Below are 17,270 nucleotides of genomic sequence, written 5' to 3'. Positions count from 1 at the left end.
TGACCATTATAAGTTACAAAACTCTGGTCACTAAGATCTTTGGATACTTCACTTACCCTTATCCAGAAGGTGTCTCCTTGGTCCCACCCCTGACAGAAGGAGCAGATGGGGAGAACCAATAGCCCCTGCACTCAGGATCACCTCCTTCTTGGCGTAGAGGTTTCTGTATGAACCATCCTTGAAGTACGTAACTCCGATGGCCCGTTTGCTGTCGTCAAATAAAACCTTTGTTACCTGAACAAAATGAATGTGTTTGCAAACTTGCTGAGTGCCAAAATAAAATTCAGTCAAAATCCCCAATTTGACGAGGTCTTGCCCAACTAAGTAATGGGCTGGAATTTCAATCATAATTTCATAATTCCTCTGATATAACAGGGAAGTTTTACCTGGGGTCTCCTAAGTACCATCTTTATACAAATCCTTAAAATTCACACATTTTTGAAACCATGAGAAACTGATCTGCTGCTAGGTGTAAATGATATGTGTAGTTAGTTTGTGAGCTATATGTTATGTGCTGTTCTGAAAAAAAAAATGGTACTTTCCTGTTAAAGGGAACATTCATTATTATCGATGATTTTGTTTTGATATATCGATATTTTTGTTTTCCGATCCGATCCATTACAAATTGACAACAATAACTAACTGATCTTGTTTAGGCTAAAATAGTCTAATATATGGATTAAAAAATGAAACTGTTCTAAGCTAACCTAACATAACCAACCAAACTTGCTGTACCATTTAAAAATTCCGTTTGGGTTTGTTAATAGAAAAGACAAGTTAAACACAGAATTTTTAAATGTTACAGCAAGTTTGGTTAGTTATGTTAGGTTATATTTTTAGAACAGTTTCATATACTGAACATCTTAGTTGTCAGCTGATATGTTTCAATTTGTTAATATTGATATATCGAAAAAATCATCGATAATAACAAATGTTCCCTTTAACAGGAATGTACCAAAAAAAACTTACTGATTTAAAAAGTATAACTTTCAAACGTACATAGGCATTTGGAATGATATTAAGGTTCTTCCTGCTGAGCACGTCCGATGGGTAGAGGAAAGCTTTGGAAGTAGTCAGTCTCTCTCCGTTTCTCACTGTCATCTGAGCGATGGTGAACTGAGTTTGGTTGCGTCCCGTAGCATCCCCCATGGTCTCAAAACCAAGCTCTCTAGCAGCCTCGATGAAATACTTCCCAAAACTTGGGGTCTCGGGGTAGCGAGACACAGTCATCAGCCCACCTTGGCCATGGAACTCCTAATTGATATGTAATTTTAATGTTTTAATAATTTCTGCATTTTAATGTGGATAAACTATGGTGAAGAAGTAGATTAATGATCTCCACTTCAAGGTATTGCCAGTTCTGCACTTAAACCTTTAAATCATGCTACCTACATTTATTATTTTATAGCTTTTAGTCTTTTCATGTAACATCAATCAACTATCAAGTCACACAATAAACAAAAAGATAAATTTAATTGATGCGCAATCTTTGACTAGTACACTTGCACACTCGTTACAATGGTAACTGTGTTCCCTTTGAATAAAATTTAACTATAGATGTCGATAAATAAAAAGTCTACTCTCAAAATTCAAAAAACCCAAAATCAATTTTTCTGCCAAAGATACTTTTAAACATGAATTTGAAATAACACGTTCATCAGATTGAATGTAGTATTACCGGTACCTATAAATAAAGTGTGCGTAATTATAATGGAAATTAATAACTTTTTACTACCTTAGAGGGAAAATCAAGGTTATCCTCAGACTTCTTGAAATATGGCAAAACGTCTTTGAAGCCCCATCCTTGGAGTCCTAATTTTTCATATTGGTCGTAATCTTTCTTGTTCCCTCTCATGTACATGTTTCCATGAAGTACTGAAGTCCCTCCCATCACTTTTCCTGTAATAATAGAACCATTCTAATAATTTCTATTTGACATTTCTGTTACTTAAGGCTTGTCGTATTTTATCACCTAATATTTTACAAACAATTTGATTTACAGTTATGTATTTTTAAATGTGATTTTTAAGCTTTAACAACAGATTCTTGTTAAGAATTTACTGGTTGTAGTTTTAGTCTACAAGAAAGATCACAAAACTCTCACTTCTTTAGCCATATTAAGATTTTAACAGATCCCAAGCCATCTTGTTGCAGGATTTTTTAGACAAATCTAGAGATTTGGAGTTGATGCTCATGTGTTAAGCCATTTCCAGCCCCTAGTCTGAGTCTAACCACTCAGAATGACTCTTCAAAGAAAGTATAATAAGTCTGGCAGCAAATAAATAAAAAATAAAAAAATAGATGCTGAAGCCCATTAAATATTTCTAATTACATCCAATGCAAAAGCCCACCAATAAAGTTTAGTTTCAAAATCACCTCTTGGGTAAGAGCAGAATCCACCAGGTCTACTGAGGCAAGAATTGGCTTGCTTCTCTATGGGGAAGTTCCAGTCAATGTCGGAGCCCTGGTAGTTGAAGTACATGGACGGAAGCTGTGTCCCTGCTGGTGCCGCTCCCCCCGCCTCTAGTAATGTCACATTCCAGCGGGGCTCTTCACTGAGTCTGGAGGCCACCACACTCCCAGCGGACCCAGCCCCCACCACCACAAAGTCTACCACCTCCGTCTCCTGGGGTGAGAAATTTAGGATGAATTTTGCTTATTCTTTCTTTTAGTTACGATGTATTAAAATGAGGCTTCATTTCTTTTATTACAGACTGAAAACTCCAATATGAAAGAAACACTAAATGACAAAAAACAGTGATGATTTGATTTAACTTAACTGATGACTAGTGTACATGTTGCTCGAATCGAGCAATTGCAAAGAAGTAAAGTAAACTTATTTAAAAACTAATAAAAGGCATCATTTCCGATGAGTTTAAAAGACTCAACTCATATTTTACGTACCTAACAGTTCCATATAATCATAACATTTCTTGTAAATATTTTATTATTTTTCAAAAGCTGATGGTTTTTTAGTGTATTCTACAAATGTTCCCCACTTATAGCCACATTAGGTTGTCCATGTTGATCTTCGTCAGGGATAATGTAGTCTGCTTGGTACTACCCATTATCGCCAGTACCTACGTTTACAAATTTCAGTAATTTTTTTATAGCGATAACATTTTGTTTACAATACTTAAGAACTGCCTGATTATCTGCATAACCTCTCTATCACAATAATTGTATTTGCTTCAGTCAGCATTAATTTGGTTAGTTACTGTTATAACGCAAGTTATATTTCTGAGAAAAATCCAGAATTGAAAGGCTTAATGTTGTTCAGTTGGTTTTTTGTTTCCCTTAAATGTGGATAATGCAATTCCTTCAAATGAAAGTTTTATTAAAGGTTTCTTGGATGTAGTCATGTTATTTTAAAATCACTTGACTTTTATGAAAAAAATATATTTTATTTAATGTCCTTGCGGTACCAGTTTAATTCAGCCTTAGAGTGTTTTCTTTTGCCAATCATAAAGTTTTGTCCGTGTTTCCTACAAAATAGTAACACTTCGGCTAACATCCTTGTTGATTGTTTGTGAGCATCTTTATATTGTAGGTGTTCTTCATTATATAGAAGGTAAAATAATTTATAAATAAAAAACTTTTTTAAACAAAACGTTTTTAAACGCCCTAAAAAGTAGAAAATAATTTACAAATAATTTATAAATATGTTGAGAGAGTATAAATACTTGTACGATTTAAAACGAAAAACAAGGGGTGCATGCAATAGAGTTTACAATTACCTTCACCTACTGAACTAATGTATTATTATCAATTAATTGCATGCACCCAACGTTTTTCGTTTTAAATCGTACAAGTATTTATACTCTCTCAACATATTTATAAATTATTTGTAAATTATTTTCTACTTTTTAGGGCGTTTAAAAACGTTTTGTTTAAAAAAGTTTTTTATTTATAAATTATTTTACACTTTTTAGTTTTAATAAAAGGCTGAGAAGTCTCCACAAATGAGTTGCTGGAATAAATCTCGTAGGCTGGTGGAGTGCTTGAGCCTCTGATAGGTGGCAACTGAAACAAATCTCCAAAAAACATAACGTTGATGCCACCGAATGGTTCACTTTCCTCCTCCTTAATTTGTCGCAACCTAGAGTCGATCATGCACAACATTTCGTATGGGACCATGGAAATCTCATCGATGAACAGGAATTTGATATCCTTCCACTGACTTCGAAGGATCTTTAAATAGTTACCAATGAGTGGTGACAAATGTTGTACCATTTTTCCATCTTTTTCAACTGGTAATTTAAATAATGTGTGCAGCGTAGTTCCGCCAATAAGTCTAGCCGCAACACCAGTCAATGCGCCAACGTTAACTGCTTTCTTGCCATAGCAACGATTGACCTGTTCTTTTAGCACATTGAATGTGAATGTTTTGCCAACTCCAGCACCTCCAGTGACAAACATTCTGATGCGATTTGGGGTTCCATTCAATTGGGTCTGGATACTGCGAGTAATGGTGTTAAATATATCTCGCTGTTGTAAATTCATTGCAGAACACACATTCTAGAACTGCTCATTTGCCATAGCTCTTTCGGTAACTTCATCTTCAAGTTCTGCCTCAACATTTTCTTCTGGACTTTCAAGAAGATTGAAAGTATGTGCCTGATTGAATGCAGTTTCAAGTTGTCTGTCTCTGGCTTGATATATTTCAAGGTATGCATTTGTTTCTCTCAATTGATCTTCTCGAGTAATAAAAGACTCGCGTGCATTGTTATGCTCATCAATTAACTCATTCTCAGAGTAAAATGGTACATATTGTACCAGGAGACTGTAGAAGTAATTTTCAGGATCTGTCTGCATTTGAAAGAATGGCACTCTTCATTTCTTATTACCATTTTCGTATTGTTTTGCAGTTTGATGAGTCTTCGTTTTATTTGTTGACCGTCTTCTTCTGCATCTATGCTTTTCAACTTCCCGTTGAGCATAGGCCTGACGCTGACGTAGTAGTCTTGCCGATTTACAAACCTGCGTAGCTCGCTTACGCCATTTGGCTAATCTTGCCGATTTACAAGTCTTCGATTCATGTTGAAGCTTAACTTGTCTTTTTTTTTCTCCTTCTCTAGCCGTAGCTTGCGTTGGGAGGCTGTCTCCTTCCAATAAGCCGTGGATTGAGCATAGGCCTGACGCTGACATAGTAGTCTTGCCGATTTACAAACCTCCGATTCCTGTTGAAGCTTAACTAGTCTGTTTTTCTTTTCCTTCTCTAGGCGTCGCTTGCGTTGGGTGACTGTCTCCTTGACCATAATATGAGTTATCATGCAATATTCACAAATAATTTATATTATTACATGTTTACAGTTCGTTAATCCGAAAACTCACAATATATAATAATTTAACTATAGTTTGTTATGGAATTTCTCTGCAATGCATTCACTCAAAATATTTATTGTTTACTTTATAGAATACTAAATAAACAAAAATTGACATTATTTACAAACACCTTGATACCTGCAATCAGATTGTTTATCTTTATTTTGAAACGTTTTTTTGTATAAAGAATCTCTTGGGAGCATAACCTGTACCTCTTAACATCTGCTCTTCGAACTGTCAAATTTAAGTATTTACAGCTGACTTATATTAGTTGATATATTTACATCCTTTCAAAATGTAAACATGAAAAATTTGGAAGCCCATGGGGCGTAGCCCAAGGGAAATATGAAAATTAAATGATATAATATTGCATTGTCATGCATTTGTGAGCTATGTTTTAAATTTCAAGTCTCTAGCTTATCGGGAACATCGTTAAAAATTGATATCAAAATTTGTAGGAAAGCGAGCTAATAAAAACAAGCCCATGGGGCGTAGCCTGAAAGGAAATATGAAAATTAAATGATATAATATTGCAATGTCATTCATTTGTGAGCTATGTTTCAAATTTCAAGTCTCTAGCTCATCCTGAAGTATCAAAATTTGCAAGAAATCGATTTAATAAAAACAAGCCCATGGGGCGTAGCCCAAGGGAAATATGAAAATTAAATTGTATAATATTGCATTGTCTTTCATTTGTGAGATACGTTTCAAGTTTCAAGTCCCTAGCTCATCGGGAAGTTAGTATAAAATCGGTTGCAAAATTTGTAGCGGACAAGAAAGCGACCTAATAAAAACGTTTTAATATATCAAATTGCCCAGGCTTCCTCGACATTTTACATTGTAAATTAAAGTGGTAAATATTTAATTTCAACAAAATCAGTAAATGTACCCTAAGCGTTTTGTTGAATTGAAAATAAATAACAGCAATTAAATTATACAGCTGATCAAAATGTAAACAATTATGTTCTCCAAAAGGATAACATTGGAACTTTCAAAGCCACTGGGGCAGAGCCCAAGGGACTTTTTCAAAAATGTAAGGCCAGTTTGCAAATCTACGCGACACGCTCTTTCCAATGAGACGTCAATGGATAAAATTGGTTAAGAAATGGTGGAGGAGTTCAACCGACAAAGTTTCATGTAGCGTATTAATTATTTAGATAATCATTTTAAATACAGAATAAAAAAGAACCCGCCTAATCAAAATCCCAATCTATTTGATCATCTGAGGGCGATTCAAAGAACACGATAGTTTATCAGAGAAAGAATCAGATGCAGCCTTACACTCTTACAAGAAAAATGTGAAACATGTTTGCTGAAATAGATAATTGAATGGATACAGGTAGACAAATGGTGACTATATTGTAAAATTTATCATACACACAATCTGTACGTCTCATAATTTTAATATGAATATATGACACTATAATTTAGAGAAGAAAAAAAATCCTCTTGGTACTCACCAGGTCAGGCTTGTAGCATAGTATGGGGTCCTTCAGGGAACACTGGGATAGTATGAGGGCTTCCATGAAGACCATGAAGGGAGAAGACCCCTCACAGGTCCTAGCCAAGGTGGGTCTCTCAGAGGCGGAGCAGGGACATCTACTGGAGGCTCTGGAGGTCTGCTCTAGACGCATGCTCCAGGAAGCGGAGCAGAAGATTAGAACCAGGCATGTCCTAGAAACAAGTTTTTATCAGTTGAACGAGTTATTATTGCAAATTGAGATAGCCTACTGCATGGAGACACAACTGAGCATGTTTAAAATTTTTTACCCAAATATGAATGAGGAATGAGGGAGTAGAATGGACTGAAATTTATTGTTTAGCTTTGTTACTGACTAAGACTGGGTGTTGCTTTAGTCAGGACCATCTATTAAAAGCCCAATAATCACAAATGGCTGGGGCAAGTTTTTAACCATCAATTAGTTATACTGTACTGACTTGACTCATGATTGAAAACGCGACCTCTTGATGCTAGTTAATGCTAGTTACTCAGTAGTACTACAACTACAGCAGTTACCAATGATTACAGTGGTGAGGAAAGAGCTAATTTTAATTTTGAAAATATTGAAAGGTATGACATTAGAGGTAGTTAAAGGAAAGCATTAGAAAAAGGCTTATGAAACACATTTTTAGCTAGAAATGTTCTTAAAATATTTAATTACTTTGGCAAAAGAAACCCGACCATTATAAACGAGATTTGGTTTTACAGTTTTAAAGTCCATATGACCGTGTAATTTCATTGGTTATCTCTCATGGAACCTCAATAAAAAAGCTGAAAATAGTTTATTCTTAAATTTCCATTAGAAATTCACAAAGAAGATATTTCATCTACCAAAGTTTTTGAATGTGAAATGCGGATGGCAAAACAATTAGGACATTGTGGTATGAAGCTAAATAATGTATTTAATCTTGTTAAGTTATGACTTTTGGACTGATGTACCTCGCTTTTCTTTTGCATTAATTAACATAGATAGTAAGAATATACTGTATGCTTTCTATATTTAACAATGTTTATGTTGATGATAGGTAATTACTGTACTTTATGGTTGTGTTTCAAAGTCATACTGCACTATTATGAATACTTGGAAGTCACTCCTTCCTGCTAAAAATTATGATATTTTTGTTTAATAATCAGAAGTCAATTCTTGGACTATTATTTTACTAACAGTCCAATGGTAGTTAAACGTTTCAAAAAAATAACTGTGACAACTTTATCTTTATTCTATGTTTTTTGGGGTGCTGAATCAGAATCTGAAGAGATCTAACAAAAACTCTGTGTGCGTTTTGAGGTACACGTAAAAAATATGAAAATCTTATAACTTGGAAACTATGCGTTCTACTAATTTTTACTAAGTATGAAAATGAAAGATCATGAAATTTCCTACAAAATACATACATATCATTCTTTATCAAACGCACAGTTAGCCTGCTAGAGCGCGCTCCTTCAGGTACCTTAAAACGCACAAAGAATTTTGTTGGATCTCTTCAGATTCGGATTCAACACCCCAAAAAACATAGAAATGAGAAAAAAAATCGCTGCAGTTATTTTTTGTAAGGTGAGGTAATTTCCTTGCCGATTTGACTGGATTATAATGGTTAGTCTTACAGGAAGAACAGTTAAAATATCTCATACCTCTTGTAAATAATGAGGATCGTGAAACCCATTATTTGTTTTTAGATTATTTCCGTATACCATTAAAATTCTCATTCAGTTTTTACCGATAGAATTTTACATATTAAATTATACTGTACAGTAGGTAAGCATGTTAGCATGTTTCTTGAAAACCTTTTTCTCTGCTCGTGTGCATCCCAAGGAAAATTTACGCATACTGTTAGAAATATATTTTGCTGTTGATGTGCAGAATCCCTTTCTAAATGAAAATAGACTCAAAAATAAGCATAAAAAATGAACTTAACATCTAAATAAAATTAATATTGGCCTCGTGGGTTGCCATGCTGGTGACGAAATAACAAAGAAATAGAAACAGAACAAATCAAAACAATAACAAATTGAAGCAATTCTAATCATGTGTTTTATTCACAGCATGGGATGAAAATAGAAAAGGCTGTACATTAATATTTTTGGTTGAGTTTTCGACCAATAGACGACCTCTAGTTAGTATTTCAAGTACAACTATCTAAATCACCATTTATTTAATCTTAATTGATCAAACATTTCTGTTCTTTAAAAACTCTTGAGCAATTCTGTGGCGTTTTTACAAGGAAGGTTAATTTAAGGACGAAGTTCTCCCTTTAGGTTGATGGATCACAAGTCACAAATATGTACACACTCTACGTTCCACTTTGCCTTATTACACTGGGGATACCGACATCATAGTAAAATTTCAATATGATTGACTGTAGATTCCAAAGCTATGGTAAATGGGGTATATCAATCATTGCTCACGGGGTTTTTAATTAGTGATTCTAGAGTGGCTAAAGAATCATTTGTTTTTACTGCTTTGTCAGTTGGTAATTTTTTTGAGGAATTCAGTTATATTTTATCAGAATCGAACAATAGCTTTAATCTTTTGTTAAAAAAAATATGTAAATATACTCCTATTGCTAAGACAATTTGTAATAGTAAGCTAATAACTTCCTATAGTACTTCCAAAAACATTTAGATATACACATCTTCCAAAACATACTCCCTAATCGATTGGCTGAAGAATATGCTATAATATCTGTCAAAAGAACAGTGGATGACATCCCCAGCACTGATTTATATCTTACAAACTAGTCTTGGAATAAAAGTTTAACATTTTTCAAACAGCATGAGTTAGATTAGGCCTACATAAATTGATTTGAATTGGAACTTGAGCATTATAAAACACTTTAAAGTATTTTGTTAGGCACTTTTCTAAAACATTGGTTTTTAGTAATTTAGGTACGGTTTGATTCTTTTTGCACGTTAATTAATTCTTGGACATTTCAGCACTCTTGACATAACAAAACGTGTCCCTTAAGAAGTCTGGTATAAAGTAGGCCTATCTAAAGTCAATGATGATGTAGTGTTCTATATTCCTCCATCCCGCCACCCACTCGCCGGCCGGTTTACTTACACAAGTTCCTGTTACTACAACTGCCTTCTTGATATAATTAACGAGTCGCCACCATTACAAACCTTATCTGCATTGCCTTGAACCCTTCTAGTAGTACAGCAATATCCGTAGTTGTTACAGTTAGTTCGTCCGACTTGAACGGTTTATTAATTGAACATTGTAATTAATGGTTTTAATTAATACTCTCGTTACATAACGTTCAACCAATTTCGATGTTAGATGAAGCTAAGTAAAGTTACTTATCATACGCTTCTAGATGTAGTGAAATGATCAATTTTCCTGATTGTATTATTCGAGCCACCCATAAGCCCAGAAATCGTATTCATAGATACTAATGAGGAAACTAATAAGACTAACATCATAAAGTTATTGAAATTTATACAAAAGTTTCTTCTCTGGTTCCAAATATATTTTTCCACAACAACTTCTATAGCATTTTGCTTTGAGGGGCCATCTCAATAGGCTAGGTTGCTTGCTGCGAGGAACAGCGTACCATACAACTTAGTCTCTGCATGGTTCTTTGAAACTATGGAACAATTTTACGGGGTTTGGCTGTTTACTTAAGACGCCCTGCTATATACTATTCTGCAATTCAATTCTAATACCAAGCAATTCACAAGAAAAAAATGGCAACCATTATATAAGCTTTGTAGGGTGGAGATTAAAAAAATAAAAACATACCTAAGTATGTTGGCATATTGGCTCTATTCCTGTAAAATTTCAGCTCAATCGGTCCAGTACTTTTCACGTGATGGCCATATGACACACACGTTCAATGACATTAGATGAGAAATCTTATAACAATATAGTAAGACTTTATGGCACAGCAACTATCACAGAAATAATGGCAGAAAATTTTATTTTTGACAGAAGCATACTGTCAGAGTCCCATATTCAACTATTTTTTTGAAATAAAAGTGTCTATACAGCTGTTCTATAGACTATGTATGGCTTCGGGATAGGAAGGTCAACAATTAAACACAAACAAAGGTCAAAACAGCTGAAACCCAGGTGAGTGCAGTGCAGTGAAAGGTGTGAGCTAACTTCGCAAGACCACGACCACGGAGACAACGGCAAACAAGGGCAGTCTAGAGGCTAGACAGTTCCGCTCATCGAGGTTGCCAAATATCTGCTTCAATAAATAATCCTTTCTCACGCGAAATCATTGCCAGATTTGTTACTTTCAAACCCACTTTTACTTCATCTGGATATTGTATGAACTTCAGAAGGTCGGTTTGCGAAAAAAAGTCTCAATTTAGGGTTCGAAAAACATCCTCAATCATTCAATAACTTTGTTGGCCATGTAGCATACATCAATAGGTTATGCGATTTTATATGAATCAACCTAATAAAGGGAATGAGGAAAAGAAACAAATTTATGAATCAACCTTTGAATATTTCAAGAAAAATTTCCAAATTTCAAAAATGGAGGTGATTGGGTTGTTTATTGGTTCTAGAGGAACATCGTCAAAGTGAACTTTTGGAAACAATATGATTTGGACGGATCCTTTTTGAAAACTATTATACTTGAAACATTAAGAGGTTTATTGCCTATATAATGAGAAATCATTAATATTGCAAACATCAAAATTAATTGGTCTTATAGTTATAATCTTTTAATATTTTATTTTTAAGTGTATAATTTTTCTGTGTCATTGGCAACCTTATTTTTTTAGACGTGTTTATTTTTATTAATAAATTATTTTTCTCTATTTATATTAGTAAGTTGTTAAATTTCAGTCCATCTCAAGACTTATCATCCGGCACCTGTATAAATAGTACCTAAACAAACATACCAAACACATTATGTATCCTACTACTTTTAAACTAGGGGTTGATATTGAATAGAGAATAATCTTCTCAAACGGTAGTAAAGATACGTGAAAAACGTCGACTTTTATGCATTTCGTAATACGCAAACTCCTCCTAGACGGCTGAATCAATCGTTTTCAAATTTTGGGTGGTGATAAAGACCATATCGGTGAGTGCCAACATCTATATGGCGTTAAAAATAACTCTCAGGAATCCGCCCCACTGGGTCTCAAAGTTTCAATGTAATCCTTATGGAAGCAGTATTTGACACATAAATAAATACATATGATCAGCTGTTGACTTTTGAATGCAGTAGATAAAGAAATAGCTGATAGCATTATTCCACAGATATTAGAACAGAAACGGTATGAATCATAAATATAATCAAATGACGACACTAGCTTGAGGTCCGTGACGTAGGAAGTACTGAAGGAAGTACTAAAGGTGAGCAGTCTGGAGTGTGGAAAATGTTTATGACGATTAGATTTAGGTATCTGCATTCCTAAAATTATATGGGAAGGGAGGAAAACGGGTCCGCGACGTAGGAAGTGGTGAAGGAAGTAGTCATGGCGAGCTGTCCGGAGTGTGGGAACTGCTTATGACCATTAGATTAAGGTATTTGCAATCCTATGATGCTATGGGAAGGGAGGGAAACAGGTCCGTGACGTAGGAAGTGGTGAAGGAAGTAGTATAGGCAAGCAGTCCGGACTGTGGGAACTGTTTGTGACGATTAGATTAAGGGATCTGCAATCCTAAAATGCCATGGAAAGGGAGAGAAAAAGGTCCGAGACGTAGGAAGTGGTGAAGGCAGTAGTCAAGGTGAGCTGTCCGGAGTGTGGGAATTGTTTATGACGATTAGATCAAGGTATCTACAATCCTAAAATGCTATGGGAAGGGAGGAAAACAGGTCCGCGATGTAGGAAGTGGTGAAGAAAGTAGTAAAGGCAAGCTGTCCGGAGTGTGGGAACTGTTTATGACGATTAGATTAAGGGATCTGCAATCCTAAAATGCCATGGAAAGGGAGAGAAAAAGGTCCGAGACGTAGGAAGTGGTGAAGGCAGTAGTCAAGGTGAGCTGTCCGGAGTGTGGGAATTGTTTATGACGATTAGATCAAGGTATCTACAATCCTAAAATGCTATGGGAAGGGAGGAAAACAGGTCCGCGATGTAGGAAGTGGTGAAGAAAGTAGTAAAGGCAAGCTGTCCGGAGTGTGGGAACTGTTCATGACGATTAGATTAAGGGATCTGCAATCCTAAAATGCCATGGAAAGGGAGAGAAAAAGGTCCGAGACGTAGGAAGTGGTGAAGGCAGTAGTCAAGGTGAGCTGTCCGGAGTGTGGGATCTGTTTATGACGATTAGATTAAGGTATCTAAAATCTTAAAATTCTATGGGAAGAGAGGGAAACAGGTCCGCGACGTAAGAAGAGGCGAAGGAAGTAGTAAGGTGAGCAGTGCGGAGTGTGGGAACAGGAAACCGTTTGTAGCAGTTAGATTAATGTATCTGCAATGCTGAAATGCTATGAGAAGGGACGGAAGCATCCCCACGACATAGAAAATAGTGAAAGAAGTAGTAAAGGCTAGCAACGCGGAGTGTAGGGAATGTTTGTGGCAATTAGATTAACGTATCTAAAATACTAAATTGCTATGGAAAGTGATGAAAACAGGTCCACGATGTAGGAAATGGCTTAGAAAGTAGTAAAGTATGAGCATAGTGTGAAAACCGTCTGTGGCAGTTAGATTGATGTATCTTTAATCAAAAATTCTATGAGAAGGGAAGGAAACGAGTCTATGACGTAGGAAATGGTGAAGGAAGTAGTAAGGCTTGCAGTGCAGAGTGTGGGAACTGTCTTTGGCAATTACATTAATGTATCTGCAATCCTAAAATGCTATGGGATGAGAGGGAAACAGGTCCACGACGTAGGGGGTAGTGAAGGAAGTAGTAAAGGTGAGCGTGTTGAATGTGGGAATGGATTAATGTATCTACAATGCTAAAACACTTTGGGAAGAGACTGTAGCACGAATCGATACATATTTCGATACATGCAATTGCTTACAATAGAAATTTACAACTGAGTTGACAACAGCTGATTTTTACTCCATAGAGGCTTAAAACTATTTTGACTTCCTAAAGAGTAAAAATGCTACTTTAGACCCGCAACGCATGCATTAAAAACGACTGTTATTACTGCAGTATGACCAAAACAATACAATATAAACCCTTGATGACTCCGCTCAATTTTGTGGATGCCTCTGCGAACGCCACCTAGTTATTGAATCTCTTGGCTTTATACACGAGTGTGTCCGAAAATATTCGTGCTCAACTTTTGTTTATATGGTGGTGCATCAACACCCCTTTTACATGAATTACTTTATAACGAAATCTCTATAGTATAAACATTGCAAATTTATAATTTTTTGTTAACGAAAAAAGTACACTGAATGTGAAAGGTTAGTTGGATTACGACATTGAAATTAAACACAAATAATACATTTAACTATTGTCAACGCTGGCTCTTACAGTAAATAGTGTTATTTTAAACTGTTACATACTGTGATAGAGATTATGTATTTTAATTAAAAGAAATGTATATAGTAAAGCTTAAATTTTAATGTCTACAGCGTATGTTAAAACAAATAATTATTTGCGCAGACTAAAAATATTGGGCTTTTAACAAGTTGAGTTTCAAAGATTAGAGTTAGCTTTACAGTAGGCCTTTCCGTTTACAGTACTTAATCACGTTTGGTGTTTTTAAAAACTGATATCTACAAATAGCCTAAGAATTAAATTACCTATTCTTGTATAAAAAAATAATCCACGAATGTGAGACTGTGAGTGCATAATCTGTTGTCAAATTAATATGAAGTTGTAGTTGATTTAACCTGTACTACTATTTTCTATCTGAAGGAAACCTGAGAAACCCTCGCTTATGATTCAAAATTTTGCGGCTTGTTTGTGAAGTACTTACTTGTTTGTGAATATCTGGAATGCGGATATTCAGGGGTAATCAGGAAAGGAAATATACACTTACAAATTTGAGTTTTCCCAAACATTTACTTGGTGATAGAGAAATATTGAATTATCGCATGGTTTCGACGGAGACAGTCTTTCTGTCTCAATTAAGTTCCCTCTCGGTAGAGATCAATCCTTCCATTATCAATTATAGATGTACCTACTGCTAAGGTGGGCTCAAACAACCGAGTAAAGACGTCATCAAATATTTCCCTAAAACGCGAAATACATCGGTGATTGGTGCATGGGTTTATAACCTGAACCTTCATGACAGAAATCCTACGCTCCAAGTTGTAGTAACAAAACCAGCCGCGTTCCCATGATATTAAACTAAAACCTTTGCGTTTTGAGCTAATCTGACATTTAACCCATCCAGCATTAGGCCTAGCTCTTTAATAGCCTAAACGAAACTTTAGGCATTTAACTAAGTTAAATATGAAAAAGTTGGATTGGAAAGAAATCTTAAAATCAATCTTGTACTTTGCCAGAAATATGAAAACCCCTAAGAATATTTTCATCGGGGATGCAAATATTTAATACATTTTATTTTAGTTGTAATCATCATCGGAGTTCTGAGTTGTATTACGAAAATTCATAGGAATCTAAATCTTAATTAGAGTATGCATAACCTAATATATGCATTATTGCACCATTACGCTTAGTTACATGTTTACCAATACAAGAATTACATAAGGTTTCTAATGAGATTTTACGTTGTAATATTTTGCGTTCGGCTTTGTTCGCTGATTTGTGAAACTTAAGTAAGAAGCTCATAAAAGAATTTGTTACTGTCATTGAGAACTGATATCAAACAAAATATACATACAATAGTCCAAATTTAGCCACAAGATTAAACTAATAGACCAGTTTCGTGTACACACTATACAACCTTTTATTTGTTGTACATTTCAACATCCAACCAACCTCATTGTGTTGGTTAACCTAAGGAAAATTTCATATAACTAACGCAAGACGAAATAGCTACCTACTCAACTCAATAGTCTTGCATAGTTAAGTTCAGGGGCTAAAGTTGATCTCAATAAGCATGCAGGTGCAGTTATATTATCTATATACTATTATACAGGGTGAATTTTAAATGAGTTCCCCCCCTACTTTTTTCTACATTTCTTAAGATATCAACTTCGGACCACGTCAGATCATTGTAGTGTAGTAAGTACTTCATTTTGACTGAATAAACATTTTTGGCCGCCATCTTGGATCCGCCATATTGGATACAAAATTTTTTTTTCAAATGTAAAGGTAGGGTTGTGACCCATTGTTTCAAACTAGAACTTTACGCTGATTACAACGCCGCAATTAGTTTTAAAAAATCTTGATCCGTTCTAAAGTTATGAGGACTTTTTATAACTTTATTTTTAGCCCATTTTAACATTGTGCATTTACCAACTAAGACCATAATCTCAAAATAGTACTAGATAAAGATAAGTATACACCACCATTCATGTTTTGTTCAACTGGCCAAGTCAGCAAGGGTTTCCTTCGGAACAAACTACAATTGTAACAAGCTAGACTAGACTATTTACAGTAAAGCACTCGTTCGTACCCACGTAATAGTATATTTTTCATAAAAACCACTAAAATCCCCTCAATGCTTTAGACTATATAAGCACTAGTTCGTACCCACGTAAAATATATATTTTCCTAAAAGACCACTAAAATCCCCTCAAAGCTTTTCTCTATGGTTTACCAAGATGCGTCGATCTCAAATACGTCCGATTGAACGAAATAATAGCTCGTTGTATATGATTAAATATTGTATAATAAATGTCCCTTATAATTATAGCTCTACTGTATATCTAATATTGTCTGCATATAATTAAGGGATGGGGTTTAGAAAATGTGTACGTACTATGATTTTAGATTTGTTGAACGATTTTTAGCACCAATCTTGAAAAATGCTCGCTTTAAAGATTGTAGAACTGTAGATTTCCGTTTTTTAAGTTACACATACTTTAATCAAGCTGGTTGCTAGTTTTGTAAATTATACTTCACACGCACTTCATCCTTTTTTAAGGGGTTATATTTCAAATAGATAACAAAAAATATGTCTACGTAGCAGCCACATTAGAGAAAAATCTATTCATACAGCAAGGTGATTATTATTGCATTCACGGATTGTAAAAGAGTCTTCTAGTTCTAGTTACAGTTGAATCATATTTTTACCCATAAAATATTCACAAAAATATGGTAGCCTAAATATAAATGAAAAAAGTTGTGATCGATTCTATTTGATGACGCATTGAGTGAATTTGATGTACGATTTTAATATTGAGTCTGACAATGATAAGTGTTCAATAAAAACCACTTACCAACATATTGGTCCTGTATTGGAGGATAAAAATGTAAAAATTGTTGTGTTTGTGTACGTTGTAAATTTGCAAATCTCTAAATATATTTTTGGAATGAAAATAAAAACGATTTTTTATAGACAAAAAGATGTCTACAACCTTGTACTAGACTTACGACTCACCTGGTCTGCAGTAGCATTGTGTCTGGTCGAGACCTGGGGCTGTAGTGTACAATGTACAGAGTGGTGTACAG

The 17,270-nt window shown here is 34.9% G+C and overlaps 1 protein-coding gene across 1 annotated transcript in view; it reads right to left on the bottom strand.

Moving 5' to 3' along the window:
• LOC128991721 (glucose dehydrogenase [FAD, quinone]-like) overlaps positions 1–17,270 on the bottom strand; it is a 24,729-nt gene extending 7,459 nt beyond the window's left edge. The window contains exons 1-6 of the mRNA XM_054414846.1: positions 17,200–17,270; positions 6,786–6,999; positions 2,377–2,626; positions 1,736–1,899; positions 1,000–1,254; positions 57–234 (exon numbers count right to left, since the gene is read on the bottom strand). Of these exons, the coding sequence (XP_054270821.1) occupies positions 57–234; positions 1,000–1,254; positions 1,736–1,899; positions 2,377–2,626; positions 6,786–6,999; positions 17,200–17,216 (1,078 nt within the window). The 5' untranslated portion in view covers positions 17,217–17,270. The remainder of the gene's footprint in view (positions 1–56; positions 235–999; positions 1,255–1,735; positions 1,900–2,376; positions 2,627–6,785; positions 7,000–17,199) is intronic.

Source organism: Macrosteles quadrilineatus, unplaced genomic scaffold, assembly GCF_028750875.1.
Source record: "Macrosteles quadrilineatus isolate MER2022 unplaced genomic scaffold, UCM_ALF_1.0 Scaffold_4__1_contigs__length_99947679, whole genome shotgun sequence".
NCBI lineage: Eukaryota > Metazoa > Arthropoda > Insecta > Hemiptera > Cicadellidae > Macrosteles > Macrosteles quadrilineatus.
This window is presented reverse-complemented; position numbering and strand designations above follow the sequence as displayed.